The sequence below is a fragment of the Melospiza melodia genome, chromosome 20 (genome assembly GCF_035770615.1).
Source record: "Melospiza melodia melodia isolate bMelMel2 chromosome 20, bMelMel2.pri, whole genome shotgun sequence".
NCBI lineage: Eukaryota > Metazoa > Chordata > Aves > Passeriformes > Passerellidae > Melospiza > Melospiza melodia.
Window position 1 is genome coordinate 14276945 of NC_086213.1, and position 22525 is coordinate 14299469.

Consider the following 22525-nt stretch of genomic DNA (forward strand, 5'->3'; position numbering starts at 1 on the left):
GAGTTTCAGGTCCTTGCTGGTAATGGAAAGTGCTATTTTCAAAAGTGCCATTTGACATTTGGAAGATTAACTGGTATTGACTTCCTGTGTGAGTTGGGCTCCTGAGTATCTGAGTCACTTTTGGAAACCTGAGCCGGCCATCTGTTTCACTTAGGCTTTGCAGTGCCAAGTGAAGCAATGCATAAATACTTGGATGACTATAGTTTGTAGTACCTAAATTTAAAAAAGCAGTTATTTCAGCAGCCCAACACCTATTGGAATTTTCAGAACTTCTGGGGCCTCGAATTCCCAGTGCCTGGGAGAAAGCAGAGGCATTTGAAAGCAATTAGAGCCTGAAAGGAACTGGTGTTCTTGAAAACCCCAGAGCTGCCCCAGCACTCTGGAATGTGGCTGCAAGGTACTTATGGAAATTTCACCTGCATCCCAACGAGAATCTTGCAACAGACTTAAATGTGAAAGCAAATGAATTTCTTAAAATTGAGCCAAAAAGTGAGGTGTAAAATGGTAACATACATGATGGGGACCTCCTGGTGCAAATCTGTGTTCAGATTGAGGTGGAGGAGGAGAGGAAGCACAGGGAGCTGCTCTCCATGGGGCTGCAGGGAAAGGCAGGCTTGTGCTGAACTGTGGCTGCTAGGTTTTGGTTAAAGATAGCGCTGCATTTTTTATTTTATTCCATTATAAGTAAGTGTGTGTTGATTGCTCTAAAGGAATTCAGAATAATGGCTGGTGTTTGAGTTTATTCCTGCAGCTGGATCAGGAGTGTAGAACAGCCTCAGTTTCATGATTTCTTAGCTTTGACATTAATTAAACAGTCATTGGACTTTCTGGGTGAGGTGGATCTGGACTGGTTAACACGAGACTAGATGCAAATAATTTTTAAAATATTTGGTTCCTGCTGTATAACTCACTGATTCCTTTATTCCAGTGTCAGAGCACTCAAAGCCTCCCTCACACAGCAGGCAGAGCTCTGCAAACTCCCCAGGACTCAATTTAAACACGGGCATTGTTGGTGTCCTCGTTTCTCCCATGAACTCCTGCCTGACCTTGGCAAGTCACTGCATTTCCCTGTCCCCCGTGTGTGATAACACCAAATAGGTTCATAGTGGTGTGCTGTGCATGGCAGTCCTGGCTGAAAGCAGCAGGAGGAATGCATTGCAGTTGCTGTTGGTGTTATGGATCTGTTGAAGCAGCGTGTCCTCATGGGCTGTGCCTCATGTGAGCAGGGCTGTTTGCACACTCAAAGTGCTTTGCTGGACAGTGGCCAGAAAGCAGGGATGAGCCCGAGACCAGCAGATACTCCCCAGGGCATTTAGCAGCAGGAGTGATGGTTCAGAGCCACTCAGCAGGGTGCTGGGATATATAAATAATTGTCATCGGGATTTAGGCATTCAGGAGGCGCAGTCTGCTTTGCATGTAAACAAAATGTAGGTCTTGAGGGAGTCTGTGTCTCAGCTAAATCTGCTCATGTATAAATCCTCTTTTTTAGGCTTTATATTTTGTAATCATTGTAATTTAAATTCAGCTACAGTCCACAGGATTTGCACATTTTACCACCATTAAGGAAGTCAGTAGGAGCTGTGCATCCCACTCCCCGTAGCTGCCCTTCAATAATGAACTCCTCTCCTAAATCTGAAATTAGGGACAGCAGCAGCACTTGAGACAGCCTTTGAGAGGTTCAGCCCGAGGATCTGCATGTGAGGGACAATAAATTCAGCTGCTGTGTGTGTGTCTGTCTGTCCTGCTGCTGCCCTGGGTCAGCCCCAGCCAGCAGCAGGAGGTTGGGCTGTGCCCTGGTGATCCCATGCCAGGGGATCACTGTGCCAGCAGCACAGCCCCTGAGCCCTGTGGTTTCCTTCTGCTGCTTGTTTGGCACCCTTCCATCACGCCCATCGCATGGAATGGAGCAGCTCCATGTGCCCTGGCAGCTGAGCAAACTCCTCACCACCCCAGCACTGAAACAAGCTGCTGCTGGGACAGGAACCCCCGTTCCCCCAGAACAGCCCCATCCTGCTGACATCCCTCCTGTCCTTCCCGTGTTTGCCTTTCCTGGGCAGAAGCTGTGTTCTGGAGCTCTCCAGGGCTGCCAGATGTTGCTTTGCCCATGGGTACAGGAGGCAGATGTTCCATGGAGCAGGACTGAGAGGAGAACACCCAGCCTCACCCAGCAGCCATGGCTGATTTATTCCCCCTGCAGTTAATCGTGTGGAATTCAAACCTGCAGGAGAGGGGTGTTAACATCACCTCCATCGTGCCTGCTAAGTGTTAGAATTGCAAGAAAGGGAGCCTCAGTACCTGTGTTACATGTGGAGTGTTTTATTAACTCACAGAGGCTCTTGGGCTTGGCTCTTTTCCCCTGGAGGCAATAGTAAAATTTGACAGGTGATTTTGTAGATGAAGACAGTAAACAGCTGTTGAAAATGATAATGTCTGAGTGGTTTTGTTGTTTCTATGAAAACTTAGTTACACTCATTTTAGATTAATTTTTCATTGTCTTCTGTAAATGAGAATTGCTTACATGGCTGCTTCAAATGGGACTTTGATTGCTTTCCATCTACTGCCAAAACCCTAAAAGGCTAAAAAAAATTCAAATGCATAAAACCACTTATGAGCAAAGATACAATAAATTCGTGTTACAGTGCATTTTAATTTGATAAAATAAAGTTTTGCTGCGCAGCAGTTTGTACTCATGTGTGAGAGAGGCATATACATTAGCCATTTAAATTCAGCACTGTGTTAAACAGCCATAAAAGCAATTCTGGCTGCTGTTGGGAGCTTTTGGTGTGGTATTATGGAATTTCCCAAAAACCTGAGAAGCAATGTGGGAAAAATAAAACGAAATGTACTCGAGGAACAGGAATTGCAAGTGCAGCGTTGCAGCAAAGGCACCAGAGAGGGATGGGGAAGGTGGAGTTCAGCTCAGCCCCGGATTTCTGTGCTCCCTTTTTGGGGCTGTGGGAGAAGGGGCTGCCCTTGCCACCCAGGCACAGCACTGGGGCTGGCTCAGGGTGTTGGGATCTGGAACAGCTCAGTTTTCAGTGAATCAGTGAGCTAACAGACATCCTTTCACAGTTCTTGTTTGTTCAGCGTGAGTGTGCTCACAGTGTCCTGTTGGGTGAAACCATCTCAGTGTAAAACACCACTTAGGGCTCTCTTGTGCCAGTACTGAAAATAAAGAAGGCAAACCAGCAGGACAAAGTCTGAGCCATGGCTCAGGCCTGCTTTGGAGCGGGTTAGATTTAAAGTGCTGATCCCTGCAGGGGGAGGTTCCACCCAGGATGGCCTTTGGGCCTGGGGAAGGGGTCAGGACCTGTTGTTTGTGAGCTCACAGAAGGATCGGGCAGGTGTGAGTGAAAGTCACCTGCTCTTTTGTCAGATCACACACTGAATGAAACCTGAGTCCCGTGCTGACCTTTTGCAGAAGTTTTCTTTTGGCATAAATGTCAGGAAATGCATGCTGCTGGAAATGAAAATATTGATAAATAGAGTGCAGGATCTAAACTGTAACTTCAGCTTGCTGGGAGCAGCTGTTTGGGCAGCCTTCGTTTGTTATTGGAACATTGTGCATCACCCAGTCCTTCATGCCAATATCTCTAAAAATGTTTCTGACACACAGCACTTGCCTTGCAAGGCTTCACACCACAAAGAGCATTGTTCAGAGAGGGAAATCACTGCCTCTTTGGCAAATTGATACTTCAAAGTTCACAGCAGAGCCGTTTTTTAGAACTTCTTCACCCGAGGAAGTTCAGCTCAGATGTGCCAATACATTTTTAAGGATCTCCTGTTTTTCTCGCATTGAGCCAATTCTCCTGACAGGCTTAATAGAGGCCAGGGAAGACAAATGCCTGGAGTGAGATCATGCAGCCCCTCATGGCCCCACAAAGGGCTTTGACACAGGCTCTGAACACCACAGGATATATAAATATATATATATATATATATTCCAGAGGCCAGCAGCTCATGGGGCTGCGTGCTCCTCCCAGTTTGCAGAGCTTGGGAGGGGAGAGAGCAGGGGGCAGCGAGCAAGGGACAGAGTTTAGCAGTAAATAGATTTTCTGTGGGTTCCCTGTGGCAGTTTATCACTAAATAGAAGATGTGCTGTGGATCCCCTGTAAGGACCCAGGCTCTGTGCTCAGTGTGGCAGGAGCCTGGCTAGCAGAGGGCGACGTGAATCTGATGGAGGATTTGAGATCTGCAGTGGGGAAGGGGAGCAGGTACAACCTCAGCTGGATAAATTCAGCCTGTCCAGCCTGTTTGTGTCTGTGTCACTTCCCCTGCACACTCACTGAGCACCCATTCATTCACAAGGTCCATGTCCTCAGCCCTTGGCTTGTCACAGAAGGTTTTGTGCTTGCCAGTAAATGACATCAGTGGTTCCAGAAGCTCCTTTTTGTGTCTGCTGGCACAGGTAGAACATGGGAGTACTTTGTGGTAATTTAATACAGCCAGTTTAGACATTCTCTGGTTTTTCTCTTCCCTTTCTCTGTCCTCTTCACCAAGACATTTAGTGTCTTGTTGGTGATCTGTGAACCACATCATCAACAAGAATAATTGAATAAAAATCTACTCATGTCAGGAAATAATGTCAATTTACACTAGATGTCATCTGCTGAGGATGAAGAGACAATCTCTGATAGCCTGGAGCATTTCTTAGTTGCCTTAGGCATAATTTTGTCTTTATGTTTGAATACTTGGAGCTCAGTAATCCTGTAAATCCCTTTTTCTATATTCAAAAAGCTCCATCTGCTTTGGGAAACCCTTTAAATTAGTCCTAAAGGCCAAGTCTCTTTATAGAAATAACTGGATGGCACAGATATCCTATCTGCAAAAAAACTAGCCAACTTCCTAGTGAAAAGTAATTCTTGGAAGAGTTTGCAATGCTGATAAAAATTATTAAGAAAATATTTGTCCATTTTCAAAAAGCTTTTTGACTGAATGTCGTGTAGATGTGAGCATGTTTGGGATGTGTAACAGGCTGTGAAGATTCTCCCATGCAGAGTGGGAGGATCCTCTCTGTCTGTGGTGCAAAGTGTTCATTCTGCAGGCAGGCACAGCAGGATGTTTGCAGAGATTTGTGCCCTGGGTTTGCCAGGGCTGTGTGTGCCACGCTCACCCTGCCCAGAGCAGCAGAGCTGGCACTGCTGCAGGTTCAGCTCCCAGTGTCCCACTGCCCTGCTGAGCTTCTGTCTCTGCATTAACCAGAGTGGAAGTATCTGGAAGGGGAAGTTCCTGTTTCTGGTGGAACAATCCCCAAGCAGAGAGAGAGTTCCTGTGTCCTGTGCTGGCCTTTGCCAGGTGACCAGGGATGGCACGGCCCAGGGCTGTACCAAAGGTGTGCCCCAGAGCAGAGCCACCCTGGGAGCCCAGCTCACTGAGGAGAGGGACAGCACAAAGGGAGCCCAGCCCTCCTGCCAGGCAGCCAGGCATCCATCTGTGGGAGCAGAGCACGGAGCTGCTGCAATATTCAATAGCAGCCTGTGAGCAGCTCTCTGCTGGTGGAAAAGGTCATCTCCTGCTTTGCCTTGGGCTTCAGGAAATACTTTCAAAGTGTCCTGCCTTCTCTAAGCTGACAGGGCTGCTGGAGAGAGCCCCTGGGGGTGCGGGAGAGGTGACACTGGAGCAGTGCCCCACTGCCATCAACATCAAGAGCAGAACCACCAGTGACTACAGCAAAGGAAGGTCAGGCCCCAAGTGTCACCCGAGTGTGGCTCAGGGCTGGCACCATGCTGCTGTCTCAGGCACAGGGAACGGGCAGCAGCACTCACTGAGCAGCCCAGGACCTTGGAGAGGCTTCACACAGCTTTTACTGCATGGGTTGTTGCTGCACACTCAGGTTTCTGTGTTTACAGGAAGGATGGATTGTTTGCTGCACACTCAGGTTTCTGTGTTTAAAGGAAGGATGGATTGTTTGTTGCACACTCAGGTTTCTGTGTTTAAAGGAAGGATGGATCCTTTGCTGCACATTCAGGTTTCTGTGTTTAAAGGAAGGATGGGTTGTTGCTGCACACTCAGGTTTCTGTGTTTTAAGGAAGGATGGATCCTTTGCTGCGCACTGAGGGGAACAACAGTGTCCCTGATTCACTCCTTTTCCAATGGCTCTGGCAGGCTGCTACCCCAGGAAAACCAGACCAGCTGGAGGATCTGAGCTGGGAGGGGCAAACCCCTCTATATTGGTGCTGGTAATTTCCAAGACCACCCTGTCTGGTTGGCTGGCATCACCCTTCCCCCTGTTTAACCTTGTTTCCACATTGCAAGGCTGCAGTGTCAAACAGAAGCCATGAGAGCATTCCTGGGTTTGCTGTGCCCTCAGCTGTGCTTGGCACTGGCAGCTCAGGGGGGAGCAGGGACAGCCTGGGCTCACAGGTACTGGGTGCTTGTCTTTGAGAATTGTCTCTCACATGATATTCACACAGCTGTGCCCTCGCTGCTGCTGCTGCTCTCCTGCAGGAACCATTAACAAGGGTGAGAAAGTTTCTTACCATGCAGGCAAAGGTGGAAAAGCAATGGAAGGTCCAGAGGAGCTTCTGATTTTGGCTCTGTATTTCCCCAGAGCCTTGGGAAGCTGGGCTCCCATCAGTGCAGTCCCAGGGATCAAACAGAGTTCAAAAGCAGCAAGGAGCAGGAGTGGTGACTAATATTGTTGAAGATTTCAATAACAAAGGGAAAGCTTGTGTTCTTTAGAATCTTTTTTCCTTTTTTTTTTTTTTTTTTTTGGACAGTGTCCCCTAAATGTCATTTGTATAATTACATAGAAACCTGTTTTGACTCATCTAGTGCAGAAAGGCATAGAAAGAAGGGCATAAAAAGGCAGCAATGATTGCTTGGAAAAAATCACAACAGAGTTAGAAATCTTTGCTCTGGGCAGTGAGGCAGTGTGTAATTGTGTGCTGCATGGAGGGATTCTGTGCTGGGCTCTTGTTTATTACTTTCTGCAATAGAAATCTTGCTGCTGTTTACAGAGAATTCTGATATCATGGAGCCTGTGGTTCCCCCTAGCACTCCTGCCCTCTTCCTGGGGGCCAGGAGAAGATGAAATTGTTTTCCTAACAATGGAAAGTCACCTCTGGAAAGCACATCTCTCACAAGCCCCATCCAAGCCGTTGTGTTTCCTTGCTTTGCCTGATTTAGCACATTTGAAACTGAAGTTTCCCAACAAATGAGACATGGCAATTGTCTAATTGAGGTGCTGTAGGGGAAGGGCAGGTGTGGACAAGGCACAGATGTCAGGGCATCACTTCAGAGCTGCTCTTTATCTGCAGGTGCTGTGGCAGTGAGAGGCACTTGCTTTCCTCCCAGGCCATTCACCATGAGGCTCATGTCCCTCCATCTGTCTCGTTGGGGTGTTGGGGACCCGTTCTCTCTGTGTGCTGGCAGCAGGCAGGAGTGTCTGCAGCTGCCTGGAGAGCCCTGGCACCCCCAGCTCAGGGCAGGAGCCAGAGAGATCTCCAGGAGTAGCTGCAGTCTCCTGCAAACTTGGATGGACATTTTGCTGACAGACAGATTTTCTGCTGTAGCAGATACCCTCTGTATTTCCCTGCCTTTCCATTCCATTAAACAGCAGGGTTGGATACAAATGCCGTGGAACAAAGATCCAGCACTTCTCCTCATGAACAGAGTCCAGACCTGGATCCCCACCCTGCTCCTGACAGTGCCTTCATTCACAATGCACAGTGACTTCTTTGTTAGTCCACCCTAACACCAGCTTTTGCCCCACAGCTTAGTTCTCTCTGAAAAACAAAGTATTTTTCATTGTGAAAATTACAACTTGTTTGTGGAAAGCAGAACATTGAAAAAAGGAAAACTTTTTTTTGGGTAGCAACTCAGATTGTGATACAACATTAGTGATGGAGTGGGGGAGAAGTCAGAGAATCCTAGAATGGTTTGGGTTGGAAGTGACCTTAAAGATCGTCCAATTCCAAACCCTTAACTTGGGCAGGGACACCTTCCATCAGACCAGTTCCTCCAGGTCCCATCCAGCCTGGCCTTGAATGATAAAACATAAAATGATAAATCTATAAAATGATCCAATTTTTATAGCACCCTCAATGCAGTAGACGTAAGGAGAAAGGAAAATATAAATATCCAGAAGTGAGAGGGTGAGATTGCTAGTGAGCAGCTGAATTAGGCAGAAATCCAAAGGCAGATAGTTGGTGTGATCTCAGATCTATCAGCCGTGACAGTATCCCTTTAAATGAATCCTTAAAAATGTTAATTGCACATCATTGGCACTTCAGCAATGACATTTCTGCCACTGAATGTCATGGGGACATTTTCCCTTTATTATCCTTGAGCAGGAGGAGTGAGCGACCACCAGATAACTGTATCATGAAATGTAATGGATCTACCTCCAGTATTTATGCTGGTTCCACTTTCAGTAAGCTTCTTTTTAAATTTACAATGAGCAAGATCTTTGGATGGCATTAGGAAGGCAGCGTTGTTAAGCTTTGCTTTATGAACTGTAAAATAAAGGTTTGTCCATCAGACTTGCAGAACTGCAGCTACTGAAAGCCCCAGGGTCTGTGGTTTTTGTAAATTTGAATAAGAGCTGGTTTATAACTGCAGCCTGAAGTTGGCCACGTTTTTGTCTGATTTCCCCAGGACATTCACTAGCACCAGCTCATTCTCCTTTGTTTTAAACATTCATAAGAAGGAAAAAAGACTGGGAAAGCAGACAGGGAATTGTAGAATCGTGGAACGGCCTGGGCTGGAAGGGAGCTTAAAACCCATCTAGTTCTGCTGACCTGGCCCTCCCAGTTTTCACTGGGGCCATTCCCATTTACAGGGAGTTCCATGAGCTCAGGATTTATCCCACTGCTGCTGCTCAGTGTTTTCCTCAGACTGGTTTGGGTTTCTGCTTCATCTACTTGTGACTTCAGCATGGGAGAGACCATGTGAGCAGCACACATCATTGAAGAGAATTTATAACAAAAGAGTAGGGTTAAAAGACATCATACAAATACAAATAAGGGGAAAAATATGGTCTGAGACAGGAGATACCTGAGACTGTGGGAGAGGAATACACTCAGGCTGCAGAGGGCTCCTTAGTGAAGCTTGCAAAACTATATTGACTTCCTAGAAAGAAAACTTCTTCTGCACCTTCCCCAGACTGGTATTCTCCAGCTTTGGGCTGAACACAGCATTATTCAATTCCCTGCAGCTCCCAGTCCGAGGGGCTGCACACAAACTGGGTTTGCTGTGTGGTGAAATTGCAGCTGTTGGGTTTATTTCTCAGAGGACACAGCTCATTTCAAGGTCTTTTTCTCTCTATCCAGGCAGCTTCACAAACACCCAGAGAAGCTGTGCAGCTGAGCTGGAGCTCTGTTCATTCACTGCTACAGCAGCTGTGATCATTGCTTCTGCTCAGAAACAGCCCCTGGCAGGGGGAGCTTGGAAAGCTGCACTGGTGTCCAAGGGGGAGCCTGGGGCTGGCACCCACAAAATGGATTTTCCTTGCTCAGGCACTTTGTCCAAGTGTGAAAAACTACTTCAGTTCACCTGAGTGTTACTTTCTTAGTTGTTTCACCACAATATCCATCACTTCCAGGCTGTTATTCTCCTTACTAAGGCATTAAATGTGTGCATTCTTTAATCCATTGCCTCTGGGAAATGCAGATATTATATCAGCTTAACATGCCTGGTGGATGGCTGACTTGGTAGGTGTTGTTGCAGCAGGCAGATTCTCTGTTGAGAGAGAATGGGGACCTTTATGGACAAATATTTTTGGAGTTTTAAACAGAGCCAAACACCAATACGGTGGCAGAGCAGTAAAAAACCCAACCCAGTAAGAACTACAGGAGCTGGAATCTGAATTCGCCTGACTTGTAAATGAGATGTGCATATCCCACATGTGATCTGCACACTCAGCTACACCCAAATGGGATTTTTCTTGCCATCTGGTTCATTTCAGTTTGTTTCAGGGTGAGTGTCTAGTGCTGTGACTTGCACAGGAGCCCAGCAGGCAGCAGTGGGGCTGTGTCCCTGCCTTTGGTCCCTGTGTCCCTGCCTGTGGTCCCTGTGTCACCTGGGGCACAGCTCTGCCACAGGCCAGGGCCCAGCTGGGACAGAAATCAACTGCTCATGGCAACAGCAGCTGCCAAAATCCATTCGTGGACAGGCTCAGTCTCCATCTTCACTGGGCTGAAGGTGGAGACTGAGCCTGTCCACAAATGGATTTAATAATTGCAGTTTACATCATTTCCAGGGGTACTGCTGCTTCTAAATGGAGTAAAACACATGTGCAAGATATTTGTCCCAGAAAATGTCTTATCTAGACTGCTTTGTCAAAGGTGTTCTCCTGCCTCTGAAAATGTTTCACTGGCTGCTCCCAAGCTGTTAAAGTCAGCAATTAAATGGGAATGATAAAACCCCTTTGGAGTATTTGATCTCATCTTGCTGCATCTATCAAGCTGCAAGAGCCATGAAATCTAGGGCTGATGATGAGAAGATTCTGCCTCCTGTTTTCCCTTTGAAAGCCCTGGCTTTGGAGTGAGTCTCTGAAAATACCTGTTCGGGGTCTCCTCTCCAGTGCTGTCCCTTGGAAGCGTTTCAGTGCTTGCACATTTGCTGTCCCCTAAGAGGGAAATGCTGCTCACTGCTGGTGCTGCTGGAGAGGTTCCAGCCCTGAGTGAATACCAAGTAGAAAATGTCCTCAGAGGCAGGGGAGGTGATGAATCACTGTGGAAGTGATGCCTTGACCAGTCTGCCTGTGGGTTTTGTCCTGTGCCATTGTAATGAAGACGTGAGCAGCCTGCACCTGGAGCAGAGGGAGTGGGGAGTGCAGTGATGGTGGGAGATGGTGGCAGCTCAGGAGCTGTGTTTGCTCACAGCCTGCTCCAGGCTGAGGCAGAGCCTTGCACACCTGATTCCTCTGGGAAAGGGAGAAATCAATCTCATCTGCCCTGTGCATCAGAGAAGACTGATGAGCCTGCTGTCCTCAGTGCAGCCTTTATCGGTGATTAGTGACTCTGAAACCTGCTCTGCATCGGAGGAAGGCATTGGGGATTTATTGTGGTCCCCAGTCAGGTCTCTCTCCTTCAGGGCCTGTCTTGTTCAGCTTCCTGCCTGTCCAGGAGAGGAGCATTTCTGCTTTCTGTACTCCAGTTAGCAACGTGGCTTTTGCTGCTTGCTCTCAGTGGAACATCACTGACATTAGCATCTGTAGGCAAGGCTTGGACAGCGCATTCAGGCACTGGCTTGTTGTTTTTGTGAGACTGGCAGAATAAATTATTCCTCACCTTGTTCCCCTGGGAAATAAAGGCACGGGAATATCCCACCCTAGGCTCTCTCTATGCAGGCAGTGCACATTTATTAGCTGAGAATTGCCCTCCCACATGGCAGCTCTGAACCAGGAGTGCTCTTCAGCCTTTCCCAGCCCTGCTGAGGCTGGAGGCAGCTGGATCCTGGGCTCATGGCAGAGGTGCCACGTTCAGGTGAGGCAGACAGGCACCAGGGGTTTCTAAATGCCTAATGCCTATTGATTTTATTGTAGCTGCCAGGATCTGTGTCTTCATGTCTTGCCTGAGGTCGTTCAAGGATGCTGTGGAAAGAGCTGGGAAGTGAAATGAGATTTCCTGTCCTGGTCCAAACACCTTAATCAAAAAGCAATGTTTTATATCACAGTTTATGACAAGAAAGCCAAGAAACCTTATTAAGTAATCTAACTCTGATCTGGGCTGTACAAAGAAATCAAGTGCAGCATTATATCATCCTCCTGAGGATACACACGGATATTATGTTGTGGTGATCAAGAGTTTGCACAGTTATACCTTGGATACTTTCCTTTGGAGAACTTCATAGCACTTTTAATGTCTTAGATTTCCATGAAATTATGTCCTCCTCTCTGTTAATGTCAAAATAGATCATCCTTTTCTTTATCCTCTGCTGGTTTTTATGGTTTAAAGGTAAAAGCTAGGTTGATACTGCAAAATCAGATATTTTAGCTGCATTTTGTCTCCAGTAGTTAGCATTACTCTGTAATTACCACATCCTTCTCCCAGTTTGTTGAGGGGGTTTGCTTTGGAACAGCTTTTATTAAGGATTTGCTGAAAGAAACTTAATTTAAGCATTTGTGCTCCATGTGAAGAAGTGTTTCAGGTGGGCAGTGGTGCAGCAGCCAGGTCTGGTGTAAGGAGGGTGGAACTCAGTGATTTTTAGGATCCTTTCCCCCCAAACCATTCCATGATCTTTAAAGCCACCTTCACTCACACTCTCCCAGCTCCAGTTCTAATTCTGTACCATTAATTTTCCTTCAATTGCTGTGACTCAGCCTGGTCCAGGGTGTGTTCCCTACAGAAATCCCCGTGAGCAGATGTGGTTGGGAAAAGGTGCAGGAGAGCAGGAGATGGAGGATGGCAGGAACACAAGCCCTGAGTCTCTGGTGGCTTTGTCCCTGCACATGGTGAGAACGTTTCAATCCATCCCTTCGGTGCACTGTAACTGGGGGATGCTGGGCTTTGTGCTCCTCTCCATTTTTTTATGTCACTTGCTAAGTGCTGATCTTGCATTAAGACGTCACTGTCAGAACTGGAGAGCATTACAGACGAAAGGAGTTGCTGAATTTCCAGCAGGTCGAAGTATTCTCGGATCCCTGGGCACTTTCTGTAAAAATCTATTGGAATAAAGGATGGCTAAAAAATGTTTTTAATCTAGGCTTTTTGAAATTTCTCTTTTGAGAGTCACTGTAATAAATCGAAATTATTGATTTAGCCCGTAGCAGTGCTCAGATTCACTCATTTAAGAGTGGAAACTGCTCTATTACTTGGAGCAATAACCCAGCACTGTGAAATCTCTCATCAGAGACTGCTGGGCCACACCTGCAGATGGGCATGCAGCAAAGATTTCTGTCTGCTGATGGCCCTGGCAGCAGCTGAGCTCTCTGGGTGCTTTCCTTGGTCATCCTCTGCCCCCTGCCCTGGGAAACCTGTGCAGAACAGGCCTGGTCACTGATGCTGCCCTTGGTGGTCACTGATTTGGGGCTCATGGTCACTGATGCTGCCCTTGGTGGTCACTGATGCTGGGCTCATGGTCACTGATCCTGGCCTCAGCTCAGCCCTGGGCAGGTTTCCCATTGCTGCCCCTTTTCCAGACCCCTGAGAGTCTGGAAAAGGGGAAGAAAGAAGCAGAATCTATTTTGTGTTCAGTGTCTGTGGCATTACCCTCAGTGTGAGCTTGGCTGGGTTGTACACCCACAGTACCAGGTTTTAAATCCCCTGCATTAAATTAAGTACAGCTTTGGATAGAGCCAGTCCCGCTCTATGTGGATAGAAGGAAAATCTTCTTCCAAGGGTAAATGTTTCTTAGGGAGAAATATTTCTTTTTTCACTGAAGGTTTGAATGATCAATAAGTACTTGCAAAGGAATGCTTAATATCATACTCAAAAATCTTCTAAAACCAAAGATCCTGGTGCAGTTAGCACTGCTGATCTCCCAAGGGTGTGTGCTGCCCACACAGCTGGCAGCAGCTGGCAACTTTCTTGGCATTTTCTCTTGATGTCACTTCTGTTTTGCTTTTTATGCATCTTTTATTATCTTTCCATTAACAGAACATTTCCACTCCACCTTCTTTCCCCAAAACTGTGCTGCTCAGAGGCATGCAGGGGCTCTGTGCCCATTCTCCTGGGGCAGCATTTGCTGCCAGCCCCTGCCAGGAGTGCATTCCCCCATCCCTGGCCTGCAGGCTCAGCTGTGAGCATCAGCATCTCCTCAGCATCTCCTCAGCATCTCCTCAGCATCTCCTCAGCATCTCCTCAGCATGCCCAGGCCCCAGCAGGGAGGAGCTGTGCCTTCAGCTGCTGCTGGTGCCTGCTGCCCACACCCACCGTGCCAGGGCTGCTCAGCACAGCCAGAGGAGCCCCCAGTCCCCCGTGCCAGCCCGTGCTGCAGTCTGGCCACGAATGATTCGCATTTCTGGAAATTCAAACACATCCAAGGAGCGACCTGGCCCGGGGGAGCTCTCAATCCAATGAAATTAGACTCATCTATCCACCCTGGAGCGATTCCTTGGAAGCTCTTCCTTGAGGAAGCTTCATTTGCAATCACTGCGTGCTGTGTACTTTAAAAAAGTTTTATAATTACTTGCTGTTCCGGCTGCTGAGCACTCCTAAATGCTGGATATTAAGGAACTGCTGTTTCAGTCAGTGAACAAGCTCTGAACATTAAATGTGCTTCAGGAGAAGCATTTCTTCCTCAGCCATTACACATCTCTGAAGGCAGATTTGTTTTCAAGTGGATGCTTTCCCAGCTGTTGCTCGCCTCTGTTTGCTCTGTGAGGAGAGGGAAGGAGGAAAGTGATGATGCTGTGACATTGCACCGAGGCTGCTGGGCTGTGGGGGGAGCATCTCTCACAGATGCAGGAGCTGGGATGTTGGGGCAGGTCAGCCTGGAACGGCACCAAGAAAAGCTTTGTCTTGCACCATGCACATTTTTTGACATTTTTTGTATCTCATGTTTTACAGAAAAAAATACTTTAGCATTAATCAGAGAACTGTAGATGGATTTTGGTACCATTTTTATGGCCCTCCACCACTAAAGCAGCCTGTCTTTGTCATGGACAGGAGAGCTCAGTGATACCAGTGCTGGGGAGAACTGGAAATGCCAGCTTGGAGGTGTTTTGTAAAAGGTGATAACAATGATTTCTGTCCCAGAATAACTCACCAAACCAGGCCTCAGGTGCAGGATGGTGTTAGAATGCTGAAAGCCATTTCAGAACTCAGTGCTGTGCTGGCCAGTGACACCAGAACCAAAAAGATTTGGCAAAACCCAGATCTGGTCCTTACCTGTGCCAGCCTTCCAATGGCCTGAGAGTGTCCCCAGCCCCTGCTGAGTCCTGGAGCAGGGCTGGGGCACTCAGGGAAGGGAGAGGAGGTTTGGGAGTCAGGGCTGGCTGGGAATGAGCTCCTCCCCACCTGCAGGCTCCCTCCTGCAGCTCTCTGGAGCTGCCAGCAGAGCTGTGGGGCTTGTGTTGGAAAGATTGCAGAGGATCTTTGGGGAAATGCAGGCAAACTTCTTCATCTGCAGACCTTTCCTGGAGTTCATTAGCTCTTGGAGCAGCTCTGATGTGTGCAAAGATTTATTCTCCATTTGGTGGGAGTGAAAGCACTGGGATGGTCAATCACATGGAAAAACTTTTTCTCTGCCAGTTACTAAGAATCAGAACTAGAAATGGTGCAAATAATGTCATTTCAGGTGTCATTAATCTGGGGCACAGTGGTGCCTGTAGCAGCCAAACGCACACTGCAGCTCAGGCGATCCAGGTGTCTTTGCATGTGCTCATGTGTGCACATAAATGACCAAATTCCTGCAGTGTGTGTTCACCTGTGCTCATGTGTGCACATAAATGACCAAATTCCTTGCAGTGTGTGTTCACCTGTGCTCATGTGTGCACATAAATGACCACATTCCTGCAGTGTGTGTTCACCTGCAGTGTGTGTTCACCTGTGCTCATGTGTGCACATAAATGACCAAATTCCTGCAGTGTGTGTTCACCTGTGCTCATGTGTGCACATAAATGACCACATTCCTGCAGTGTGTGTTCACCTGTGCTCATGTGTGCACATAAATGACCACATTCCTGCAGTGTGTGTTCACCTGCAGTGTGTGTTCACCTGTGCTCATGTGTGCACATAAATGACCAAATTCCTGCAGTGTGTGTTCACCTGGAGTGTGTGTTCACCTGTGCTCATGTGTGCACATAAATGACCAAATTCCTGCAGTGTGTGTTCACCTGTGCTCATGTGTGCACATAAATGACCACATTCCTGCAGTGTGTGTTCACCTGCAGTGTGTGTTCACCTGGAGTGTGTGTTCACCTGCAGTGTGTGTTCACCTGTGCTCGTGTGTGCACATAAATGACCACATTCCTGCAGTGTGTGTTCACCTGTGCTCATGTGTGCACATAAATGACCACATTCCTGCAGTGTGTGTTCACCTGCAGTGTGTGTTCACCTGCAGTGTATGTTCACCTCTGCTCATGTGTGCACATAAAGGACCAAATTCCTGCAGTGTGTGTTCACCTGCAGTGTGTGTTCACCTGTGCTCATGTGTGCACATAAATGACCAAATTCCTGCAGTGTGTGTTCACCTGTGCTCATGTGTGCACATAAATGACCACATTCCTGCAGTGTGTGTTCACCTGGAGCTGTCCCAGAAGAGTGCAAACCCCAGTCACTGCAGCTGCCTCCTATTTACAGGCTGAGATTTATTTAGTAGGAGCTCTTCAAGTGGCAATAGGCTGGGCTTGAGTTATGAATTGCTAAACCCATCCATCCATCACATCACTGCCCAGAATCACTCTCTGAATGCAGGCAGGAAATGTGCCACTGTCACAAACGTGCTCAATGTCTCTCTTTTGACACAGCAAGAAAACAGCAAGGAAATAAATTTCAAGCATTAGGTAGTATTAAGACTTTTCAGAGGGAGCCATCCAAATGAAAACCCATAATCAAAATAATAATTATCAGGGGAACCATTTGCTTTCAAAGTAATCATGCAAAGTAAAGCACAGAATATGTCTTAAGTAGCAGAAAATGGTGATTTCAGTTCAGAGGGAGAAAGGAAGTCTAGCACTTGAGAATGTAAGTGCTTTGTACATGAGCGGTTCTTGATGGGTTTTCTCAGAAATGGGCCTTCATGTATTGTATGGAAAAAAGAGAGGAAAAATGGGAGCTGTTACATGATGAATGCAGGCAAAGGTGTGATGAGGCTGGCATTGGGTTACTGAGCTGGGAAGTTACCTGTCATTCCCTTCATTTTCAAATCATTTCAGCTGGGGTTGGGTTGCAGGAATTTTCAGTGGAATATTAACACTGTGGGAAGGCATTTGGGCAGTTCCAGGGAATTTAATGGATAATTTCTAATGAAGAGGATTTCAACTTTTTTTTTTATTTTTAATTAAGCCAGCAGCTAGTCCAGCAAATGTCTTTCATATATTCTTATTATTTCTGGTGTAGTTACAGAATTTAATATGAGGAGAAACATTTCCAGCATGTCTTTTCATATTTGTTTTTCAAATTTGCTTAGTGAGTTTGTGGTATATTTTACCTGCCACAGCTTTTTTCTTTATTTTATCTCAGCTGCCTGAGATTTTAATTTCCAGAGAGCACCTCTAAGGTTAGACTAAAATTGTCATTTTTTTCATTTAATCCTGTTAATTGTTTAATGGCTTTGCCACACTTGTTACACTGAGCTTCTGATTGTGATCCTCAGCACCGATTGCTGCGGATTTCTGTGGTTTTGGTGGTGGACATCTACAAGAAACCTTGGTTTTCTTTTTGGCTGCAGCAATTCTGGGCTCCTCAGCCTGCATGAGCTGCACTGGCCTTAACTTTGGTTATCAGAGTTCAGATCCAACTCAGAGTGTGAAACATATTTGAAAAATCAAACAGAACTTGGAATGGAGTAAGTGGGTTACAATAACCTGGATTCCATCCCTCCACAGTGCCCGTAGCAGAAGCTTTGGTAATTTTGGATAATTCCAGTTTGTGTGCTCTGAGGCAGTTGTAGATTGGATAAAGTCTCGTAGAAGCGCTGAATAGACATCTGAGCTTGCAGGGAATAGCTGGCTCCCCTCAGCAGCCCTGCACCCCAGTAATGGCTCTGTTTGCTGTCCCCAGGAGCACCAGCCTGTTCCACGAGGTCGTGCAGCTGGAGTTTGAGATCGCCAGCTTCAGCAGCCTGTCGGGCACGCAGCCCATCAGCTGGCAGGTGGAGTACCCCCAGCACGGCTCCTCCGAGCCCGCCCTGGCCGAGATCTTCATCTGCCAGAAGGACCTGGTGGCCATCGTGCCCCTGGCCATGGTAAGAGCCCCTCCCAGCCCGTGCCCACCCGCGCTGAGCAGGCAGGGCCGGCCTCAGCTCAGCCTCAGCCTCAGCAGGGAGTGCTCCCTGCCCTGCCACTGCCTCTGGGAACATCCTCACCCTGGGCACAGCACCCTCACTGACCCCACAAAACAGGAACCATCCTCACCCTGGGCACAGCACCCTACACTGACCCCACAAAACAGAACCATCCTCACCCTGGGCACAGCACCCTACACTGACCCCACAAAACAGAACCATCCTCACCCTGGGCACAGCACCCTACACTGACCCCACAAAACAGAACCATCCTCACCCTGGGCACAGCACCCTACACTGACCCCACAAAACAGAACCATCCTCACCCTGGGCACAGCACCCTACACTGACCCCACAAAACAGAACCATCCTCACCCTGGGCACAGCACCCTACACTGACCCCACAAAACAGAACCATCCTCACCCTGGGCACAGCACCCTACACTGACCCCACAAAACAGAACCATCCTCACCCTGGGCACAGCACCCTACACTGACCCCACAAAACAGGAGCCATCCTCACCCTGGGCACAGCACCCTACACTGACCCCACGAAACAGGAACCATCCTCACCCTGGGCACAGCACCCTACACTGACCTCACAAAACAGGAGCCATCCTCACCCTGGGCACAGCACCCTACACTGACCCCACAAAACAGGAACCATCCTCACCCTGGGCACAGCACCCTACACTGACCCCACAAAACAGAACCATCCTCACCCTGGGCACAGCACCCTACACTGACCCCACAAAACAGGAGCCATCCTCACCCTGGGCACAGCACCCTACACTGACCCCACGAAACAGGAACCATCCTCACCCTGGGCACAGCACCCTACACTGACCCCACAAAACAGAACCATCCTCACCCTGGGCACAGCACCCTACACTGACCCCACAAAACAGAACCATCCTCACCCTGGGCACAGCACCCTACACTGACCCCACAAAACAGAACCATCCTCACCCTGGGCACAGCACCCTACACTGACCCCACAAAACAGAACCATCCTCACCCTGGGCACAGCACCCAGGTGCTGCACTGACCCCACAGGAGAGGGATGATGAGAGGGAAGGGATCCTCAGAGGAAAGGATTTTCAGAGGAAGGGATGCTGAGAGGGAAGGGATGCTGATAGGGAAGGGATGCTCAGAGGGAAGGGATGCTCAGAGGAAGGGATACTGAGAGGGAAAGTATGCCAAGAGGAAAGGATTCTCAGAGGAAGGGATGCAGCCTCTCCAACTGTCTCCCTCATGTTTAAACCCTCAGTTTCTTGGCTTTTCCCACAAAACCCAGTAGATTTTTTCTCATTACCTTGAACTTGCAACTCGTTAGGGCCTCAAGGACCTCCTGCTGAAGGCCAGGCTGCTTGGTCCTTGGTAGGCTGAGGCTGATACTGATTCTTCTGCTTGATGACCTAATAGTGTAGGAACTTCTGGTTTGAGGTCAAAAATAGAAAACAGTAATAGCCTCAATAGTATATTTAAGAATCATGAAGTGCAGACTTTCCTGTGGGTAAATGGTTTGGGTTAAAATCTGCTCTCCCTGCTCAGTGTTTTTGGAAAATAAGGAATTTCACTGGATTCTCCGGCATTTCAGCTGTGCTGTTGTTGGGCAGGCATTTTATTTTCTGTTGCTCAGGATCTGGAAGAAGAGTTAGACATTGCTCTCTGCTTCTTGTGAATGTTGTCCCTCCAGTGCATCATCTTGGTGGCACAATTCTGGCAGCCTTTTCTTCGAACAATGTTCAGCAGATAATTAGATGAGTATTATTTCCTGGAAGTCCCAGTCTTCAATATATTCTTCCCCTTTGAAGAGTGAAACTGCTGCTCATATCAAATGAGGTCATGGCCAGCAATTTCCTGATCCACAGTCTGTTAAGTCAGCAGAAAGGCTGCACTGCATTCCAGATCTGAGGGGGAAATAATTGTCCTCATTACCTGTCAGCTTGAACAGGGAGTATTTATTGGAGCATCTGCCCTCTAAGGGCTGGAGAACGTGCACGAAGCAGAATTTTTGTGGTCAGATTTTAGTTTGAGATAGATGCCTTCCACTGCCAGACAACAGACATGTGTCTGCTGGCAGACTTTGTGTCTTCTTGCTCTCTTCATGAAAGAATTCATCAGCTTCTCTCTGTGTTCCATATCTGAGGGAATGGAGATTCTGATATCTCCTGTCAGGGTGTGATGCCTCTGCTCTTGCATACAGGGTCCTTGCAGACTTGTGTCTGTCCTGCATTAAAATTCATCTGCCTGCGAGGGTTCCTGTAAGAACTGGAGGTCTAAAAGGACGAGTTTAGTGTTGAATAAATCATGTAAGGCAAGATCCTTTATTCCCAACAGATTGCCAGTGGGCACTGTGGGTTCAAACAGAGGGTTCAAACAATGAAATCATTAAACCTTTCTCTCCACAAAGCTTTCTTGTGTTTATCTCATTGCTGTGCCTTGTGATAACACTTAGCCAGAGCCAAAATACACTGTGTTAACAGAATGCAGCTGGATGGAGCAGCAGAGCACAATTGGCTTTACTGGCAGGATGTTGTAGATAAAGGGAATTTCACTTCTCTCTCAGCTAACCCTGCACACCCAGCCAGGGTGCTCCCCTCGTGCAGGCATTAATCTCCAGCTGGGCTGATTACCTGGCAGCTCCTGCTCAGTCCAGGAGTCCCTGCAAGCACAGGGGGTGACCCTGGCCCTGCTGGAGGCAGCTCAGAGTCTGTGTCTGCCCTGCCCAGCACAGCAGCAGCACAGGCCGTGTCCAGGAATGACATCTCAGTGTTGAGCAGCCAGTGGGGTTTGTGCTCCTCTGGGGAAAGGAGATTTTGTTGGTTTAAGCATGGAGAGTTCCAGGGTAGAGCTGCAGACATGCAGAGTCAAAGCTGTCACTGCACATTTTTAAGAGTGAGCACGAGAAGGAGCTGCTCAAGGACACTGCAGTGTCCCAGCTGTGGGGCTGCTCAGGTCCTGCCCTGCTCTGAGGGACACCTGGAAAGTCTCTGAGCAAACTTCTCTCTGCTTTGGGTGGAACTTGGATAAAGGCTGCTCTGACCCATGGACTAGAGCTGGTCTCCTGTGAGCCATTCCAAACTTATGAAGCAAGAAAGATCATGTATCTTTTATTGCCCTGTGCCTGATTACATTACAGAAAGAGTTGTAAGATGAAAACCAAGTGGTCTTCAAAAGATTAGTGCAACTGCTGCTATGGCGTTCTGAAAGAGATTAAAGAATTGACATTGTCAGCAAGAACTGAACCTGAAATTTTAAAATAGCCTGGTAGGGCTTGGCTCAGTGGAGCAAGGGGTAGGGTAAATCAGCAGATCCATCTGCTGATGGGAGCTGGTGCACCCTGGTACAAAGTGAATCCTTCCCCTGTGGAAGAACATCCTGTGAGCTCTGCTTGCTCCAGTCTCCAGTGTGCACACACAGTACCCTGGCAGGGCCAGCATCAGTGTGTGGCTGAGACTCCCAGCTGCTCATCAGGCACTGCAGTTCCTCGTGTGCCTTTTGCTCATGGTGCTTGGTTTGTGTGTTTCTGTGCATTCTGAACTCGCAGTGTTGGTGCTCCTGCTGCAGCACCCACTGCAGAGCTGTGACTCAGCCAAAACCACTTTTTGACAGTTTTATGTGTGCTTGTTAACTGGCTTTCCATTAAAACAGAGCTGATCAAAACCTTAGCTCCCAAAGCACTGTTGTTTTATATACACATTTGTGTCTGCTGTTCCCTAAGGGAAGGATTTTTTAAGGTATTTCATTGTAATGAAGTCCCTGCAATACCATTTTAAAATATGGACCTGAATAAATAGAGTTTTCATCCCTGCACAGTGTGTGAGTTCACACCATAAAGCTCTATCTAGTTCAAGGGCACACAAGTGCAGAATTCTCACTCTGGTTCATCTTTCACTCTTTGGTGAAGTGGAGACAACAGGCACAGAGGAGCTTTCCAGAAGGAAAAATCCATTTCCTGATTTGCTTATCACAAACAAACAAATGAACAAACAGATCATCCACGTGTCAGACTTTTCAGCTGACAGGTATTGTCTCAGATAATTCAGTTATGACTCACATGAAATAAATACCGGGAGCTTAGGAAATTTATTTTATGCAAAATGGAGCTATTCTATTAATAGTGCTGACTGGGACAGCTTGGATCAGCTCTGCAGCCCTGAGCGGAACCTGAAGTCAGGAGATTTCAGAGTTAGTGTGCAAGAGCAGAGTCCCAATGCCCTGGTGAGAAGGGACACACAGAGATGCTCCTGTGCCTCCCCCAGTGCAGGCTGCTCTGAAGGGCAGCATTGCTTCCTTCAGGTTTGGGGGGATGGAATTGCACCAATTGTGCATAAATTGTTGATATCAGCTGAGGGCTCTGCACCTGCCAGTGTAAAGCACTGTGTCACACAAGGACTGGGACCTGCAGTGCTGATTGATTCACCTTATCTGGAGAGAATTGGCTTTTTGTGCTGCCTGCCCATCAGGAAACAAAAGCAGAACATGGACAAACTGTTTTTCATTGATCTCAAATTGGTCAGAAGGTGCAGGCAGCATAAAGAACCCAAAATTACTCAATTTAAGTCTGCCTTTTTAAGTCCCAGAGATCATTTCTACAGCCCTTACACTTTGCCTCCAGCTTCTGCTTCCCTCCATTTACTGCATTCCTGCTTTGTACAGTCACATTGAGCCCTACCTTTGCAGGAAA

General features: G+C 47.7%; 1 protein-coding gene across 1 annotated transcript in view; it reads left to right on the forward strand.

Annotated features, from left to right (window-relative positions):
* Nucleotides 1-22525, forward strand: part of TMEM132C (transmembrane protein 132C) — a 165773-nt gene that overhangs the window by 110307 nt on the left and 32941 nt on the right. The window contains exon 4 of the mRNA XM_063173218.1: nt 17610-17793. Coding sequence (XP_063029288.1) covers nt 17610-17793 — 184 coding nt within the window. The remainder of the gene's footprint in view (nt 1-17609; nt 17794-22525) is intronic.